A 16260-nucleotide genomic window follows, 5' to 3' on the forward strand; every position below is an offset into this window, starting at 1 on the left:
TGTGTTCTGAGTCTGCGCACTATAGCGCCATCTTTCTCTCCCCGGCTTTCTCTCTCCCTTTGAGAACACGTTGTACAAAAAAGGGAGAAAAAAGCCGAACACACAAACCAACTTCAAAAAGCCGAGAGGTCGGAAATCATCAAGCACTGGGAGGCTGTCGGAGGGTGAGTTTTGTAATATAGAGCGTTGATGTTCGTTTTGCGTTTCAATTATCTGAAATCGGATGAAGTTTTAATGGCTGTGGTGCTGTGTGAGTTGAATCAGTCGGCCCATGTGTGCATTTGGTTCTGAGGATCGGGCTGCACGGCCTTCCTGGTAGATTTTTTTACAAAACGGAATAAGGAGTGTAATCTTGATTCTTCATCGTGGGGGTCTACTCACTAGGAATATCGCAATCATAGCTGATGCTGTCTGTTTTGGGGACTAAATGACCTGTGTGAAAACTAGGGGCCTCCATCAAAATGGTACTGTCGTCATCATTCAAATCGTTCACTTTGTCGTGACTGCTAGTTAGGTTTTTTGTATTTTAGTTAAGAACATTATTGTCTTAAAATGACACACATTTGGTTAGGATAGGTAATTAGCTAGCTGTCTCAACTCCAGTGCTTTTTGTTTTTTTAATAATTGCCCAGGTATAATCTCGTGTTTTTGTAATAAAAATTAGGATGTTTTCCCAACTCTCGTTGGTGTCACGGCAATGTTGTATTGATGTGATGAAAAATTGCTCTTCCTCCGCAATGTATTTACATTACGTTATTTTTCGAATGCACGTTAACGTATTCATATCTGCATATAAAAAATTTATTTACGCCCGTTCAAGTACCTATGACTTTATCATACGTATATTTTAACGATTAATGTGGTGTGTTCAGCTAGTTTTGAAATGTATTTTTGACTCCCGTCTCATTCGGAGCCACAGGGGCACTTGGAGAAGGGGTGTTGGTTAGGCGGTGTACAAGTCTGACAGCGTCTTTATCTCTCGGTAGTGTGGGAGTAGCCTTCCATCATTTGAAAAACAGAATCTGTTCTGCCAGACAGTCAAAAGAGGCAGGCAGAATGTCTGAGAAGCCAACGAGAATCGCCATCGTAAACCACGACAAGTGCAAACCCAAGAAATGCAGGCAGGAGTGCAAGAAGAGCTGCCCAGTCGTTCGGATGGGTAAGTGTCGTCAGGAGCTGCCGATATTAAGCAGTGAATTTCTGCTATCCTGGCTGTCAAAAGATTAGTGCGGATTAAGGGACACAATAATTATTACTCTAATAATTCCGTGCGGTTATGTAGCATTTGTCATCCCCAAGGATCCCAGAGTGGATCTCTTATATGTAGCAAGGGCCTACTTCATCCAGGTCTTAAAGAGCAGCACCGGTGCAGGTGACATAGAGAAACCATTATGCTCCTGCAGCCACACTACACAGCAGAACAGGCAGAGAAGTGAGATGTTACTTCACCATTTGAATTAAAGGGAGACTTGATGTGGACCAGACCTTGAGTGGAATTTAGCCAGACCACCGGGGTTGATAACCCTTCTCTTATGACGATATTTAGTGACCAGATAGCCAGGGTCTCACTTTGAGGATTCCTTTGAAGGACAGCACCTCCTACAACACTAGTGTCCCCATATCACCCATCCTAAGCCATTGGTTTCTAAACCCTTCTCCAGAGGGAAGTGTGACATCTTCTAGTCCACTAATATCACTTAAGGCAGCAAACTGGTTTTGTTCTGAAGTCCAGGATCAACCTTTCTTTCATGTCTGAAACCTAGCAGTGTCAGACTGGAAGGTGGTCTTGCCGGTGTTCAGCACATTAGTGAAGTCAAACAGTGTTTTCCGCATCTAAAGTCCAATGGTCACTTGTCTGAAGTTACTGTGGGAGCTTCCAAAAACACGTTTTGTTTTTATTTTTTCTGATTAAGGTATGTCTAATTTAAATTAAGCCTGCGCAGTGTTTGGAAGATGGGGAATTAGACTGATTCTTGCATTCAGGAATGTGAGCCACATTAACAGGCTATGTTAGTGCTGTGTACACTCGAAAGAATATGTATGACACAGTAAAACTCTCCAGTCATATGTCATGACATTGCTCGTAGAAAGTCTTAGCCAACCTATTGTTAATTTGTAATTACTTTTCCGAATGTTTGAGCATTTATTTTTCCACTTGGAGGTCATGCATTACAATGTGTAAATAAAAGTCTAATTTAATTTGTCTTGATTTCAGGCTGTTAGGCCAGAAAATGTTTTGCTTAGGAAATAGTGTATAGACTTTCTATAGGTATTGTATTTATTCTTTAACTTGTTTTCCACAATCCTTTCTTAGCATGTTTAACCTGTACATTAGGATCGTATTTCATCTAAAAACACAAATTGGGATTACTGGATTTCTATGCACAGCATACATTATATTATTTTTTTATCCACAAACTATTTTTAGAGCTCATCTTGGTGTGTTGTAAATCTGCACACTAGATTTTGCAGCAGAATGATGATTGCTCTCGTGGTCTGCAGGCCCCAGATTTTTATGTGCTTTTATTGTCTTTGTTTTAGGTAAACTATGCATAGAAGTCACATCACAGAGCAAAATTGCGTGGATCTCAGAGTCTTTGTGCATCGGATGTGGTATCTGCATCAAAGTAAGTACCTGTTTTCTGTTGGCTTTTTCTGATTGGAAAAACATGCTAAATGTTTAGAATTAGTGTCACACTAGAAGCTGTAGTCTCTAGTCTGACAATAGCCTGGCTTCTAAACTTGGATGTGCTTTTCAGAAATGCCCTTTTGGGGCTCTGTCCATCGTAAACCTGCCGAGCAACCTGGAGAAAGAGACAACCCACAGATACTGTGCCAACTCCTTCAAGCTTCACAGGTACACAAATTCAGTTCCAGGAATAATTTTTAAAGAAACTGAATTATATCCTAAATATTCATGGTATTTTGCTTGACATCATACCTAAACGAATCGATGATTGAGTGTTTTCCAAAGCAGATATTGGCAAATGTTTTATCTTTTGATTTCTGAGTAGAAACATTCAGTAGGTTTTTTGCGTTTCAGTTTATTTTAAGGGCTGCTTTGGTTCTTGGTGTTTACCCTTTTCATCCTGTGAATCCACTCTGGAGAAATGTAGCATGAATTAGTAATGAAATATGTCAGATGCTGCCACCTGTGGGCTCTCACTTTTTGTCTATCTTCCAGGTTGCCTATTCCTCGACCTGGTGAGGTTTTGGGGCTGGTTGGCACTAATGGTATTGGGAAGTCAACGGCTCTGAAGATCTTAGCAGGAAAACAGAAACCAAACTTGGGAAAATATGATGTGAGTCCTGTTATTAATTTACTTGTTTTTCTCTTATTTCTCGGTGTGAAAATCTTGTTTTCTTTTTTTTTTCCTTACCATGGATTCAGTTAATTTGCTTTAGCCGTTACATTCAAACATTTAAGTGTATTGCCAGCGATGCTGGATTCATAAATGTTCAGTATGGTTCTGTACGTTGGCCTTATAGGCCAATGTACCCATAACTAGATGTGGTTAAGGTTTGGAAACGGGTTACCCTCAGTTTTAAATAAGGATATTCCTTACTCTCATCTGGTTCCCTGGCTCCATGATAATTCTGTTCTTGGCCTCTGGCAGAGACAGAAATACAATAGGTGGCTCCCCTGGCATAACTGGATCTTGTCCAATCTTGTAACGATGGGTTTCTACTGATTGGAAGACGTGGCATGGGCTGGGAGAGCTTCTGCTGTCATGGTCCAATCCTACCAGAGCTGTCTAACACTTGTTTAGGGGTCTTCTGGTTGGAAATATTAAAGGGGATACATTGGAGGGAGGAGGAAATGTGGTATTATTGCTTTATACTGTTGGTTTTTGCCTTTTTTTTAAATAAAAAGTTGGCTTCAAAAAAGTTTCTCTTTATTTTTTAATTGTGGCTCTTAATAGGGCATGTAGATGAATAAGAACACTTGCAGCTGATTTCATTTTTGTAAACTTGAGTACGTTTTAATGTTAAGACTGATCAGTGTCTTGACTCTCACAAAAAGACACAACACAAATGTGTCTTGAAAGAAGATTTTGTTGTCGGACATTGAAGTAAAATGCTGGGATCTACAGTTTGTAAGCATATTCGTGAAACCTGTAATTTAAACAAAGGCTTACCGTTTCCTCTCTTATTAGAAGAGTGTATCCAGAGTAGGGTGTATTCTGTATTATCACCTTGCTTTGCACCCATTGCCTGCTGGGATAGGCTCCGGCTCTCCCGCACCCCTGTGTTGGATAAAGCGGTTAGAAAATGGATGGCTGGACTTCAAACATTTTCACTTTTGACACTACAGGTTATCCATTTTACCTTTTAAGACCTGGGGAGCAAACAGAATCACAGCCCGTTGAGGCTCTTTGTGACTTTTTTGCCATTTTAATTTCGTTTCCTTTTGCCCACAGGCTCCTCCAGACTGGCAGGAAATCTTGACCTACTTCCGAGGTTCTGAGCTGCAGAACTATTTCACCAAGATTCTGGAGGACGACTTGAAGGCTATTGTGAAACCCCAATATGTGGACCAGATCCCAAAAACAGTGAAGGTGTGTTTTACTGCAGATGTGCTACAAGGCCATGAAATGAAGCCTTGTCCACTCTCAAAATATGCAGAACTGAAGGACATAAATCACACTGACGCTCTTGTGGTAACTGCTCGCAGTCTCTTGGTCACAAGGAAGCCCCTTTCCACCTGCAAATTACAAACTGAAAACTTAATGGCAGATTTCCATTAGCTGAGAAAATAAAATATGAAAATGGGCCACTATCACGTTCCACATTGTGATTGGTTTCTGAGTAAATAAATAATCAGGGCTTCCGTTTTAGGCCATTGAAAGGAAATGCAAGAGCTTGCCTTTGTGCACTGGTCAAGAGAAAAAGCGCTGTGCTTTGAGATTCACAAAAAGAATGGCACTGCTTTTGCAAAATGAAGCCCTGAGCTGGAACTGAGAGGTGCTGGAATGTCATTATCTGTGCCAGTAAACCTAGTCACTTGAGATTTTCACCAGTTTGTTTATCTTTTGGTTTTCTTTCAACAGGGGACTGTGGGATCCATCCTGAGCAGGAAAGATGATACGAAGTCAGAGGATATTGTTTGTGACCAGCTTGGTATGTGCGTTTATTCACTTCATTTACTTGTGTGTTTGTTACCCATTCATTTGCACCTTTGTAAAAACAGTTTGCGTAGCCTCTTTCATATTTTATTAGAATATTTGCTGTGGACTTTGAATATACATGTGGAATCGCATTTCTTGGAGTGTTAGCAAGCACTGAATAGTGTTTAGTTCCAAACTGTTTTTTAATGTTATGCAGCTTACTGCTGCTGTATTTTGTTCCGAGCTCCTGTGAATCATCTTGTACACATTTGTTTATTATATAAGCCTTTTAAGAACCCTTATTTTTTTCCAGTATGGTCCAAAAATCAAATGCCCTTGCCTTTGGCATTTTTGGTAAACTTAAAAGGCGGTTGTTTAAAAGCCATATTTAAAAATAAAATTTGTTGCTTTTCTGTTGGCTGGTGCAGTCAAATTTGACATCCATATAATTAAGTGTTTTATTCTGGTGTGTTCAACAAATAGCTTGATAGTTGTCCTTTTTGGAGTAAGGGTGCCTTTTATTATGTTATATTGATTTATTCCATACTATCAGAGGAATAAACTGTGATTTAAGCAGCCTTGGAGACTGTGAATGTTCTTTATTTTTTCCTGAAAGACCTGACCCATCTCAGAGACAGGAATGTGGAGGACCTGTCCGGAGGAGAGCTGCAGCGTTTTGCCTGTGCCGTGGTGTGTATCCAGAGAGCTGACATGTAAGTCATCGTCTTCTTCCCTCGCCTCTTCTGAGCTCGGTCTTTGGACTTGAGCTGGTTTGCCCAGGAAGGCACAGGAGGGTGCCGTTCTCCCCTTGATGACGCCTGCAGTGGTTTTATATGGTGGTAAAACAGGCTAATGCAAGATTATGTCATTTGTCCCACTGTTCTTTTTTAATCAAAGCTGGCTTGATTTTCTTTCCACTGCCACTGACTGCTAGGCTGCACATTTCACAGTTACAGCATGTTTGATGACACTAGAACCACATGAGCTGAGACATTTTCAGCTTCAATGAGGTAAACACGGATGAGGAGAGAACAGCAAAGATCTCCAGACATGCTCAGTTGTGTGATCCCAAATACGTCTTGTATTAAGATGTCAAGTTTTTAAAAAAAAGTGGAATTCCATAGTTGCTTATACTGAGAAATTCACTGTCACTGGAGTTCTAAAGCTTACTATGTCTAGTCTGTGTGTAAAACCGAAACTTATCACAACATTCACAAAAATTAACTATTGCTGTCCTACAAAACAAATTATCTAAAAAATCGTTCACCTAGAAAGGATATTGAAGTAGTACCACTAAAAACAAATTCTGAAAAGTTCTCCTAATGCTCTGTCCATTCTGTACTGAGTGAGCAGTACCATGCAGTCTAAAGACAGAGATACCACATTGTGCCTGACTAGATCTTTACTTGTAAAGAATAACTTATTTAGATAAGACAACATAAAATATCATTCTGAACTATCCGCGGCACATGCATGTTCTTGTGAAGTTGACATTTATGGATATTTTTTTCCCCGTTTCCCATCACTATCTTCTGCTCAAACAAACTCAGACCCAGACTTTTGTTCTTGCAGTTTCATGTTCGATGAGCCGTCCAGTTACTTGGATGTGAAGCAGCGTCTCAAGGCTGCTATCACCATTCGATCCCTCATTACCCCGGACAGGTGAGTTACTGCAGCTTCAGAGATGCAGGTCTGGGACCAGTCTGCTACACCATGTTGAAAGGTTATCAATCAATGAAAGTGGTGGCAATCTACAAGTGATTCTTTTCTCTTTCTTTACAGATATATTATAGTAGTAGAGCATGACTTGAGCGTGCTGGACTACCTGTCTGACTTCATCTGTTGCCTGTATGGAGTGCCGAGTGCATATGGAGTGGTCACGATGCCTTTCAGCGTTCGAGAAGGTTCGGCCTCAGTATATTAATGTGTTTATCCAATGCGATAGTAGATCGTTGTGTCTTTCTTAAACGGATCCTTGTTGAGCAGTGCATCTATCCTCAAGTATCCTGCCTGTTCATGATTGTCTAAAATCCAAAACATTAGTAGCATGTTTTTTTCTTCAATATATTTTATTACGAATTGCATGTGGATTTCAAAAACGCAGACCTCAGTCCTCAAGTGAAGGTATGGTTCTGAATGAGTGGTAGTGAAGAGGCGAACTGAAGGGCGAACACGTCGTTTTCCTTCTCCAGGGATCAACATCTTTCTGGATGGGTACGTGCCCACCGAGAATCTGCGCTTCCGGGAAACATCTCTGGTGTTCAAAGTGGCAGAAACCGCCAACGAGGAAGAGATTAAGAAAATGTGCCGCTACCAGTACCCCCACATGAAGAAGGCCATGGGAGACTTCCAGCTGGAGATCGTGGAGGGCGAGTTCACGGACTCGGAGATCATGGTCATGTTGGGGGAGAACGGTGAGTGTCCACCAACCGCTTCCTGAGGGGATTCTGTAGTGCTTTATGAAGAAGAACAACAGCATGCTTCAGGCTTTAGAGGCTTCTAATCTCTGAGACATTCCTGCTATTCGTTATTCTCCGTTCTGGCCTATTTCAGTAAATGCTGATCGTAGTAAGCCTGCCTTTTCACACATTGAATTAATTGACCTGAACTCTTTCTCTCCCACATCATCCTGCTACCTCTCATTTAGATGTATTGTCTGTCATTTGATGTCATTAGGCACCTGAGTGATTTGTAGTTAAATGGACAAGTCTGATCAAATTTGAATCATTAGCCTAAAAACGTATTTTATCGACAGTTCCACATTAAAGAGGTTTTAAAAGGCATCTAAGTTAAGAATGCCAATTTTGAAGAAAAGAGCAGGTTTTATTTAACTTGTTACAAAGCCCTTTATTGTTAGATTAAAATAGAATGGTCTGTGATTCTCTTTTTTTTGTCGAAGCAGGGTAAAGGGTTATTTGTGTGTCTGGCTTCTTTTTGCTTAAACAGCACTTGAAAACCTTTCATTTCTGACTACCGCTGGCTGTCTTGCTTATTGGTGCAAAACTTTTTTGACTACTAAATCTGAACACGTAGAATAACTGACCCTGTGCGTTACCCAGGGACTGGCTCATCTTACCTGTCTGCAGGTTCCTTCCTTTTGCACACGTCATGCATGAAAGGCTTCCAGTGTCCCTGTGTTCTAGTTTCTCAGAGTTGTGGGAATATAGAACGAGCTACCCAGCCATGTTTGTAAAGCCGCTACCCTCACAACAGAGCTGGCTGAGATCCGTGGATCAGTCGGTTACTACCACAACCGATGGGTAGATGGCTACCCGTTATGTTCTCTGTCGTTGTTTCTTTACACCTGCCTTCACTCTTATTTTCCATGTCATAAGTGCACTGTCATTTAATCTGCATATTATAGGGCAGTACTTTTTAAACGTTTCTCTGCGTGGGTCGCACTATATATATTACCAACTTTTTTTCAGGTACTGGTAAAACAACGTTCATCAGGATGCTAGCCGGCCGTCTTAAACCCGATGAAGGAGGTAATTTGTTTTCTGCTTTTCTTATCCTTTATTCCTCAGTTTTCAGTCTGTTCCTGCTTTCATTTATCAATTGAGGCAGATAATCTAGTCTGCTGCGATAATGTTGTACTTAATAGTGTGGCAAGCTATTCCCTAATTGCATTGCAGTACAACTGAGGAAGGCTTATTTCAGTTTATTTTCTCTGTAATGTGCAATTGCAAGGTAATGCAGTCTGTTTAGAAAAGACCTTTTCCTTGCGTTGCTCAGAAAATAAGAAGAAATTAGAGAATGATCAGTGATCATTCAGATTTGGTGCTTTCTGGCCAGCAGGATATTTGTGATTTTCTGTTAGGAACTGAACGCATCTCTGTTTACATCTCATCACAGTTACGTTACTTTTAGTACTGATACATCACAGCCACATAGATGCACTCGCCAATTCAGCAATTTTATGTTATTATTCGGCAGTTTTACCATCAAAGACTTAACTGGCAGATACATTGCTGCCTGTTCTACTTGGTTACAGCAATGATTGAAATGCTTTATGTCAGACTGTTGCATCTCAAATTTTATTTTTATTCCCTTTTAGTATATGAACAAGCCAAAATATTTTGCACTTAACTCACAAATTCACTTGATGGGGGGGTGACGGAAACCTAACCCATCACAGATTTGGGGCATGCCTGTATGCTCGTCCACAGTGAAAGTTTTTTTTAACTCACCAGTTTTGTTTGCTCACATTGTGCCGTCTGTCTCATAAAGAAAGATGTAGATTATTCAGCTGATTGAATCTATCCGCTGCTTATGCAGTGTGAGCAACCCATGCATCATTCCTGAAGCGCTCTGCTCTGTGGGTGCCTGTGTTCCCTCTAGTTTTTTTTCCTGCAGAGTGGATCTTAATAACCTGAGCGGTGTAAAAAAGCTGTAGTGCGGGATGCACAGGGCTTCAAACGGTCCCATGTGAGAACTCGGTCATTGACAGAAAAGACCCAAGGCAAGGCCCAAGGGGCATAATGACATGTACTGCTGTTGCTGATTTTGTGAAAGTTGGCAATAGTTTGCCAGCTATACTAAAGGAAGTACCCACCATATGTAGTTTTAAGAGACGTTTTCAAGTACTGCCTATTGAGTTGACCGATAAGTTGTTGCAGAATTATGTTATTTAACGACACCCATGAAGGCCTATTTGTTTTGCCACATTATCTGAATTTTTCGGCAATGTCATTATGCGTGAACCGCACCTCCCGAATGATTAAAAAAAACTTCTGTGAAGTTCTTGAAGATTCCATTTACAACTTGCAAATGTTTCTTTTCTGATATTTCGTTTGATGTTTGTTCAACAGTTGAATGATGTGAATTGCAATAAACCGCTCATTTACATACTTAGTATTGTGCACGCTAATGCAGTTTTACCATGGACGTTTTTTACTCACAACATTGCAACTATAATGCTAATCATGCATTGTGTATCTTTAACTTCGACAGTCAAGTTCAACAGTTCACTAATCGCTATAAAAAATAGCAACTCAGTATGTCACTGAAAATTATAGTCTTCACTTCTTTCCTACCAACTGAAGTTTAAATCTATATCTGTACTCGTACTGTACACGACCATATTGTTCAGTTATCATTTCTGGCGTCTGTCTTTCAATGGGAACCATCGCATGTACACCTTGTTGAGATTAATATCCTGTCCCTTGTTTTGGTACGATTTAATTCTCATGAGCATGTGTAAATGTAAGTCTTCCAGCTGGTTTCATTTTTATAATGTTCATCAGACTGAATCCATGTTTGCAATCTGCGCTTGATGCAAGAAAGGTGGCGCTGATATCCAGAAGAAGTACTAGGTCACTGAATTGTTCGTCATTCAATGCCAAATAAACCCCGTCATTGAAAGTCTTCATCAAACCACATTTCATCTTTTCTGTAATCACAAACCTGAAGTCATGGTATAGATCCATAGCTTTCTTATTAACCTCATCGGAATTGTAAGAACACAGTGTTTCTGGAATCCAGCATTGCAAGTTCTTCATGAGCAAAGTCAAAATCGGACATGTTGATTAAGGCTGACATCTCGAAGACTCGCCATTCCATCAACTTGCTTTCGGGGAAACGAGTCTAGATGCATACATCATTTTTCCGCGCAAATTTTTGTTAATTCCCTCTAAGTTTGCGGCAGTTTAAAAAAGGCGCACGGTAAAAACTGTTCTCCATCTTCCAGGGGAGGTGCCAGTCCTGAATGTCAGCTACAAACCACAGAAGATCAGCCCCAAGTTCAAAGTACGTGCTACAATTTTAATGGTTGAAGTATAAACATAAGAAAAGTTTAAGTATAAAAGTAATTAAAAAATACATCTTTGGTAAAAAAACTTTTTTATCCCTGTTGTAGGGGAGTGTCCGACAGCTCCTTCATGAAAAGATCAGAGATGCTTACACCCACCCACAGTTTGTAACTGACGTCATGAAACCCATGCAGATCGACAGCGTCATCGATCAAGATGTGAGTGCATAACCGATCAGTACCTGAGAAGTGCAGCTGCTTGCAGAGGCCACACTTTTCTCACATACCAGACAGTCGTAGAGCATTTCAGCAGGCTTGTGGTGAATACTTTCAGCATGAGTTTAGATCTGGTTGCCTTTCATAATGTTAAATCTGGTGTGACTACACAGGCGAGACACTTGAACAGCAATGAGACAGTTTCAGTTTAATAAAGATGGCAACAACAGCAGCAGTTTCAGTCTAGCGCTATTCCCAGTAGGTTGAAAATTTTAAAATCCGTTGCCCTTTTTGGGATTCTTCATGGGAGTGTTTCGCAGTGGTCAGAGGTGCTTTCTTTTCCCGGGACGTTAGTTTCTCCACTGCCTTGTCTCCGTGTCTTTTGCGATGACCGGTGGTGCTGTTGCAGGTCCAGAACCTGTCTGGAGGAGAGCTGCAGCGGGTGGCTCTCGCACTCTGCTTGGGCAAGCCGGCTGATGTCTACCTGATCGACGAGCCCTCGGCCTACCTGGACTCTGAGCAGCGTCTGATGGCTGCCAGGGTCATCAAGCGGTACGTGCCCCAGCGGCGCTTTTGCTTCTGGTCTTCTGTCACGAGAGTGCTGCGCGTGTCGTCGGCCTTCGCACGGAAGCACGAGTCGCCGGTTTTCCACAAAACCTTTTCAAGTGTAAACATAGAACAAGCGCAAGTTGATGACAACATCTTAAAGAGGAAGCTGAGATTCACCTGTCATTTTGATTGTTACTTTTGGGTTGATTTCCTGGAGATGGGTGGTACTACTCTGAAGTACAGAAATGCCAGATGTTTTATTCCACAAATGGTGTCATTTCAGAGCCTTTTTGTCCAGTTTTAGCTGTTTCACTTGGTGTAGCAGATGTGTGTCTGGGGGGGGCAACCCGCTGTTTTGTCTGTTGTCTTCGATTCAAGAGATGGGCTATATTCTAACTCAGCCAAGTAACTGTTGCTCTCTCTTGCCCCTCCTTCAGATTCATTCTCCATGCTAAGAAGACTGCCTTTGTGGTGGAGCACGATTTCATCATGGCGACCTACCTGGCTGATCGAGTGATTGTGTTTGATGGTATTCCATCTAAAAGTACTCTTGCCAACACGTAAGTAAAATGGCAGAATAAATCTGGACTGTCGGACTGAACAGTCCTTTCACATTATACCTCTGAGGAGTTGTTGCTTAGAAATGGGTGCTCATCTAGTGATTATTTTATATATACTATACATGTATAGGAATTTATGTGAGAAAGATTTGTGTAAATTAGGTAGAATTAAGAGTTAGTTCACTCAGTTCAGTAATGATATTATGCTCTTTAATTGTCAGTCAGAAAGTATTTTCATGGTTTCATTGTACAGTATGTAACCACACAACAACTTAAAAAAAACAAACATCGGTTTTCAAACATGAATTCAACATGAAACACTATCTTTTATTGAGAAATATATAAACAAGCATGAGTAGCTGGCACAGAACCAAAACTAACCCACACAGTCTCTTGAAGAATGAGCAGACCCTGACAGTTAGGGCTCCATCTAATAATGCTAAGTGGATCTACGTCCTTCTACGTGCATTGTTAGATGTAATAATGTAGACATGTAAACATGTAGCTCCAGCAATATTAAAATATTTAGCCTATGCCATCTCGCACATCGGGTAAGAAAAATATTTAATATAGGCAGAGAGGTGATTTAATTTAGATTGTTATAGCAGTGTTTGTTAATAGTAACAGATCAGAAACTCATATTTTAAAAAAATACTTAAACAATTAATCTGATTAGTATTCTTTTTAAGACATAAAATGTCTTAATGAAAGGTTTTTAGTAAATTAATATCACTTTGACGTTGGCACATCTTTACAAGGTCAATTTTAGAGTTTTGTGCTACAGTATCTCAAAAAACGTTTTCCTGCTCAATACATTGTGTCTGTTGGTCATTAAAACTTTTTAATGATTGAATAACAACATAAAAATGTTCTAGGACCATTATCAGTGCATATAAAAGGCTATTGGCCAGTTTCCTGTACGACTTGTTCTTCACCATCATATTTCTGTTTAGAGAGAGTTACACTTCCAGGTTCCACAGTCGAGAATATCTTCGGTTTCTTTTAAATTGCTAAGCAGTAACCAAATATGGCTGACCTCAGTCTGGTTTTATGCGAAGCTTTGAAATCTGAAGGCTTCATTAGTCATATTAGTAATTTTCATGTGCACATTTAAGTTTTCTTAAATGGCAAAGCTGCATAGCTAAATAGTGCACTAAACTGCCAGTGATATAAAGTATTATGGATATACTGCTCATCACCTGTTATGTCTTTTCCTCCCAAGGCCACAGACACTGCTTGCTGGAATGAACAAGTTCTTAGCACAGCTGGAGATCACCTTCCGTAGAGATCCTAACAACTTCCGACCAAGAATCAACAAGATGAATTCCATTAAGGTAATCATTCTTAGTGTCAGGCCATTTAGCACATGTACTGTATTATACAGTAATGGGTCAGAGCCCAGCTATTTCTCGAATGTGTCCTAATTTGATGTATTATTTATACAGTGCCCTCCAGATTTATTCATCCTCCTAAATGAAATAGGAACAAAAACATGACAGATTCAGTGCTTGATTAATGTGGCCTTCCGAAAAGAGCAAGCAGACTGTCATGCTGTAATCAAAAGAGCACTTGCACAGAGCTAAGGCATATTTGTCATAAATTAATTCTTGAAAACATTAGTGTCACATTTATTCACACCCTGTAGTTAGTACTTTTGAAACTCTCCTCTGGCATGGATCACATTAAAGATGCTTCCTGTAGTGTGCTTTAAGGTTCAAGTGCTTCTGAAGGGGGATTTTCGGCCATTCCTTGGTCTCAGTTTGCAAACTACCTTTGTGAGTTTGAACCTGAAATGTTCCATTGGTTAATCATGCTGGAATGCCCATTTTCTGCCAGTCTTGAGCTTCTTTGTAGAGAGATCCAGGTATTTGGCAGTGGAGGGGGTGTATATCGTACAAGTAGATTCCAGTTTTAGGCAAGGGCAAGAATACAGAAAACTAATACATGAATGAAATATTATATACAGACATCGTTAGGGCTTAACATGGTTATCCTCATCGTTAGTCGTTTTGAGCTTCTGTATTCTGGTTTATTAGCCATGTTATGGTACATCGGATCACAGTGGGGATGACCTTTTGTGGTCTTTGGCCCTTTTGACTGATATCACCCTCTTTATTTGGCTGAGCCTAGTTTTTATCTGGCTGTTTCCACATGATGGAAGACATTTCAACAGAATTCTTAAGCACTGCTGGGCCAAAAGAGGGATGAGTGTTTTAATTCTTCAGGTATTCTCAGTGCCACTAACTTCCAAGATGGTGCTGCAAAATTAGGAAAATGAAAAATCCATATACAGTCCAGATATGAAAACAGTCCCATTCCCTAATAGAGTTGCGTGTATAGAATGTGCTAGTGCCTTTGCATATGCAAGACGAAGTATAGGAACAGCAATTTTATTATTAATGATTTCTGTTTTACATGTTAAATTAATTCAGTTTGTGATGTTACATAACATCTAGGTCAGTTCAGAAAAATAATTGTATAGACGTTTCATAATGTAGTTCAGATGTTTCAGCAACATGTTAATGGCCAGAACTTTCTGCCGTCTTTCTGCAGAGCTAAAGCCTTTTTCTATGCCAGCTGGAATCTCTTGCAGGACTCTGGCTGTGAACGCTTGTTAATGTACTGCTTGTGCTGCCATGTTTCTTTGCTAGGCAGCTCTGCTTCTCCATATTTTTGACTCAGTCCACAGGGTAAAGACAAGCGCTGATCTCCCCTGTCTAATTTCATTCTCTCTATGCTTTGTGTTTTCCTAAAACAGGATGTGGAACAGAAGAAGAGTGGAAACTACTTTTTCTTGGATGACTAGAGCCAGTCTTGATAAGCATTTCCATCATAGTACAGACTACATTTATCAGCAGAACAAGATGCAGGTCCAGCTTCAATGACCCTAAACTGGGGTGTGTTAATTAAACCCCTCTATTCCACCCTGGCCTGGATGGCAGTGTAGCTGAAATCCCTCCTTTGTCCTACAGTTTGGGTTCCCAGTTAGGGGGTATAGGACAAGATTTGAGTAATGACTGAAACATACAAAAGGAGATGGTGAAATTGAGTATAAATTATCTTAAAGATTTGGTTGGAGGCCTTCATTGTAAATCGCTGAATACACTTTAACTTAAGAGTTTCTATGTCCCTAGTGTTTTCCCGAAGTAAAGAATAAAAAGAGGTCGCTATTATTTATGGAGACCCAACTCGATCCTGTGTCTGCTATGAATTGGAATGGGGGGTCAGTGTGAAGCATAACCAGCCATTTATTTTTAAAGTGATGCATTAACTGTTGATGAATAAAACAATTCTGTTTTAATGAATTATTACCTTGTTTTTTGACTGTCTATTAATTTACACCAAAGGAGCATGGATTCCATTGGATTATACCAGTAGTTTGACATGATGTTTATAGCAATTGTCGTCCATCCATCATCAGTAAATGACTTATTCCTCGCTAGGGTCACAGAATCCCTGAGCCTCTCCAGGAGTCACATGGCACAAGGCAGGACTGCCGCCTGGATGGGATGCCAGGTCATCACGAATTATCCCTAACATACACGTTAATGCTGCATTTTTTTCTCGATTTTCACGAGGCTTGTTTCACACAACCTGTGCCAAATCAGCTGTCTTGCTAATGAGATAACAGTTTATACAACACTCAGTGACTGGAGTTTATCTTTATTCAAGTTATGAATGATCGATTAATCAAAGATCGTTCAAAATCAAATGTATGCATTGATGCTCAGTATGTAATCTACACTTACACTGTTATGCTTGAGTTATAGAGCTACAATATACATGTTTTGAGCAATTTATCAAATCCTCCAGTATAATATAACTTTATTAGGCTTTCAGTTTCTCAAATAAAGTAAAGTATGTCTCCTATTCATATGGGGATGCATTCCTTGAAATGTGCCTTTTTTCAGGCTGTTTTAAAATGGGGTGAATGCCAATTAAATACATATTAAAGGTAAAAAGTGGGTCAGTTTAAGCCATTTTGGAACCATGTAGAATGTCTCGGTGAATGGTCAAAACTTTTAATATGCTTCATTTTGGAGAAAGTGCAGAGGTTCTTTGTTTCTAATTGCTAAAG

The 16260-nt window shown here is 40.1% G+C and overlaps 1 protein-coding gene across 1 annotated transcript; it reads left to right on the forward strand.

Annotated features, from left to right (window-relative positions):
- Positions 1-13: 13 nt before the first annotated feature.
- On the forward strand, positions 14-15487 carry abce1 (ATP binding cassette subfamily E member 1). Its single transcript, XM_088910261.1, has 18 exons — positions 14-164; positions 987-1159; positions 2542-2627; positions 2760-2857; positions 3185-3302; positions 4422-4559; positions 5052-5121; positions 5725-5821; positions 6681-6770; positions 6891-7012; positions 7301-7522; positions 8537-8596; positions 10798-10856; positions 10966-11076; positions 11483-11625; positions 12060-12182; positions 13405-13516; positions 14941-15487. Exons 2-18 carry the CDS (start codon positions 1057-1059, stop codon positions 14986-14988), a joined length of 1800 nt encoding a protein of 599 aa, XP_088766387.1. The 5' UTR covers positions 14-164; positions 987-1056; the 3' UTR covers positions 14989-15487.
- The last annotated feature ends 773 nt before the right edge of the window (positions 15488-16260 follow it).

This window comes from Atractosteus spatula, chromosome 1, assembly GCF_055471065.1.
Source record: "Atractosteus spatula isolate fAtrSpa1 chromosome 1, fAtrSpa1.hap1, whole genome shotgun sequence".
NCBI classification, from domain to species: Eukaryota; Metazoa; Chordata; class Actinopteri; order Semionotiformes; family Lepisosteidae; genus Atractosteus; species Atractosteus spatula.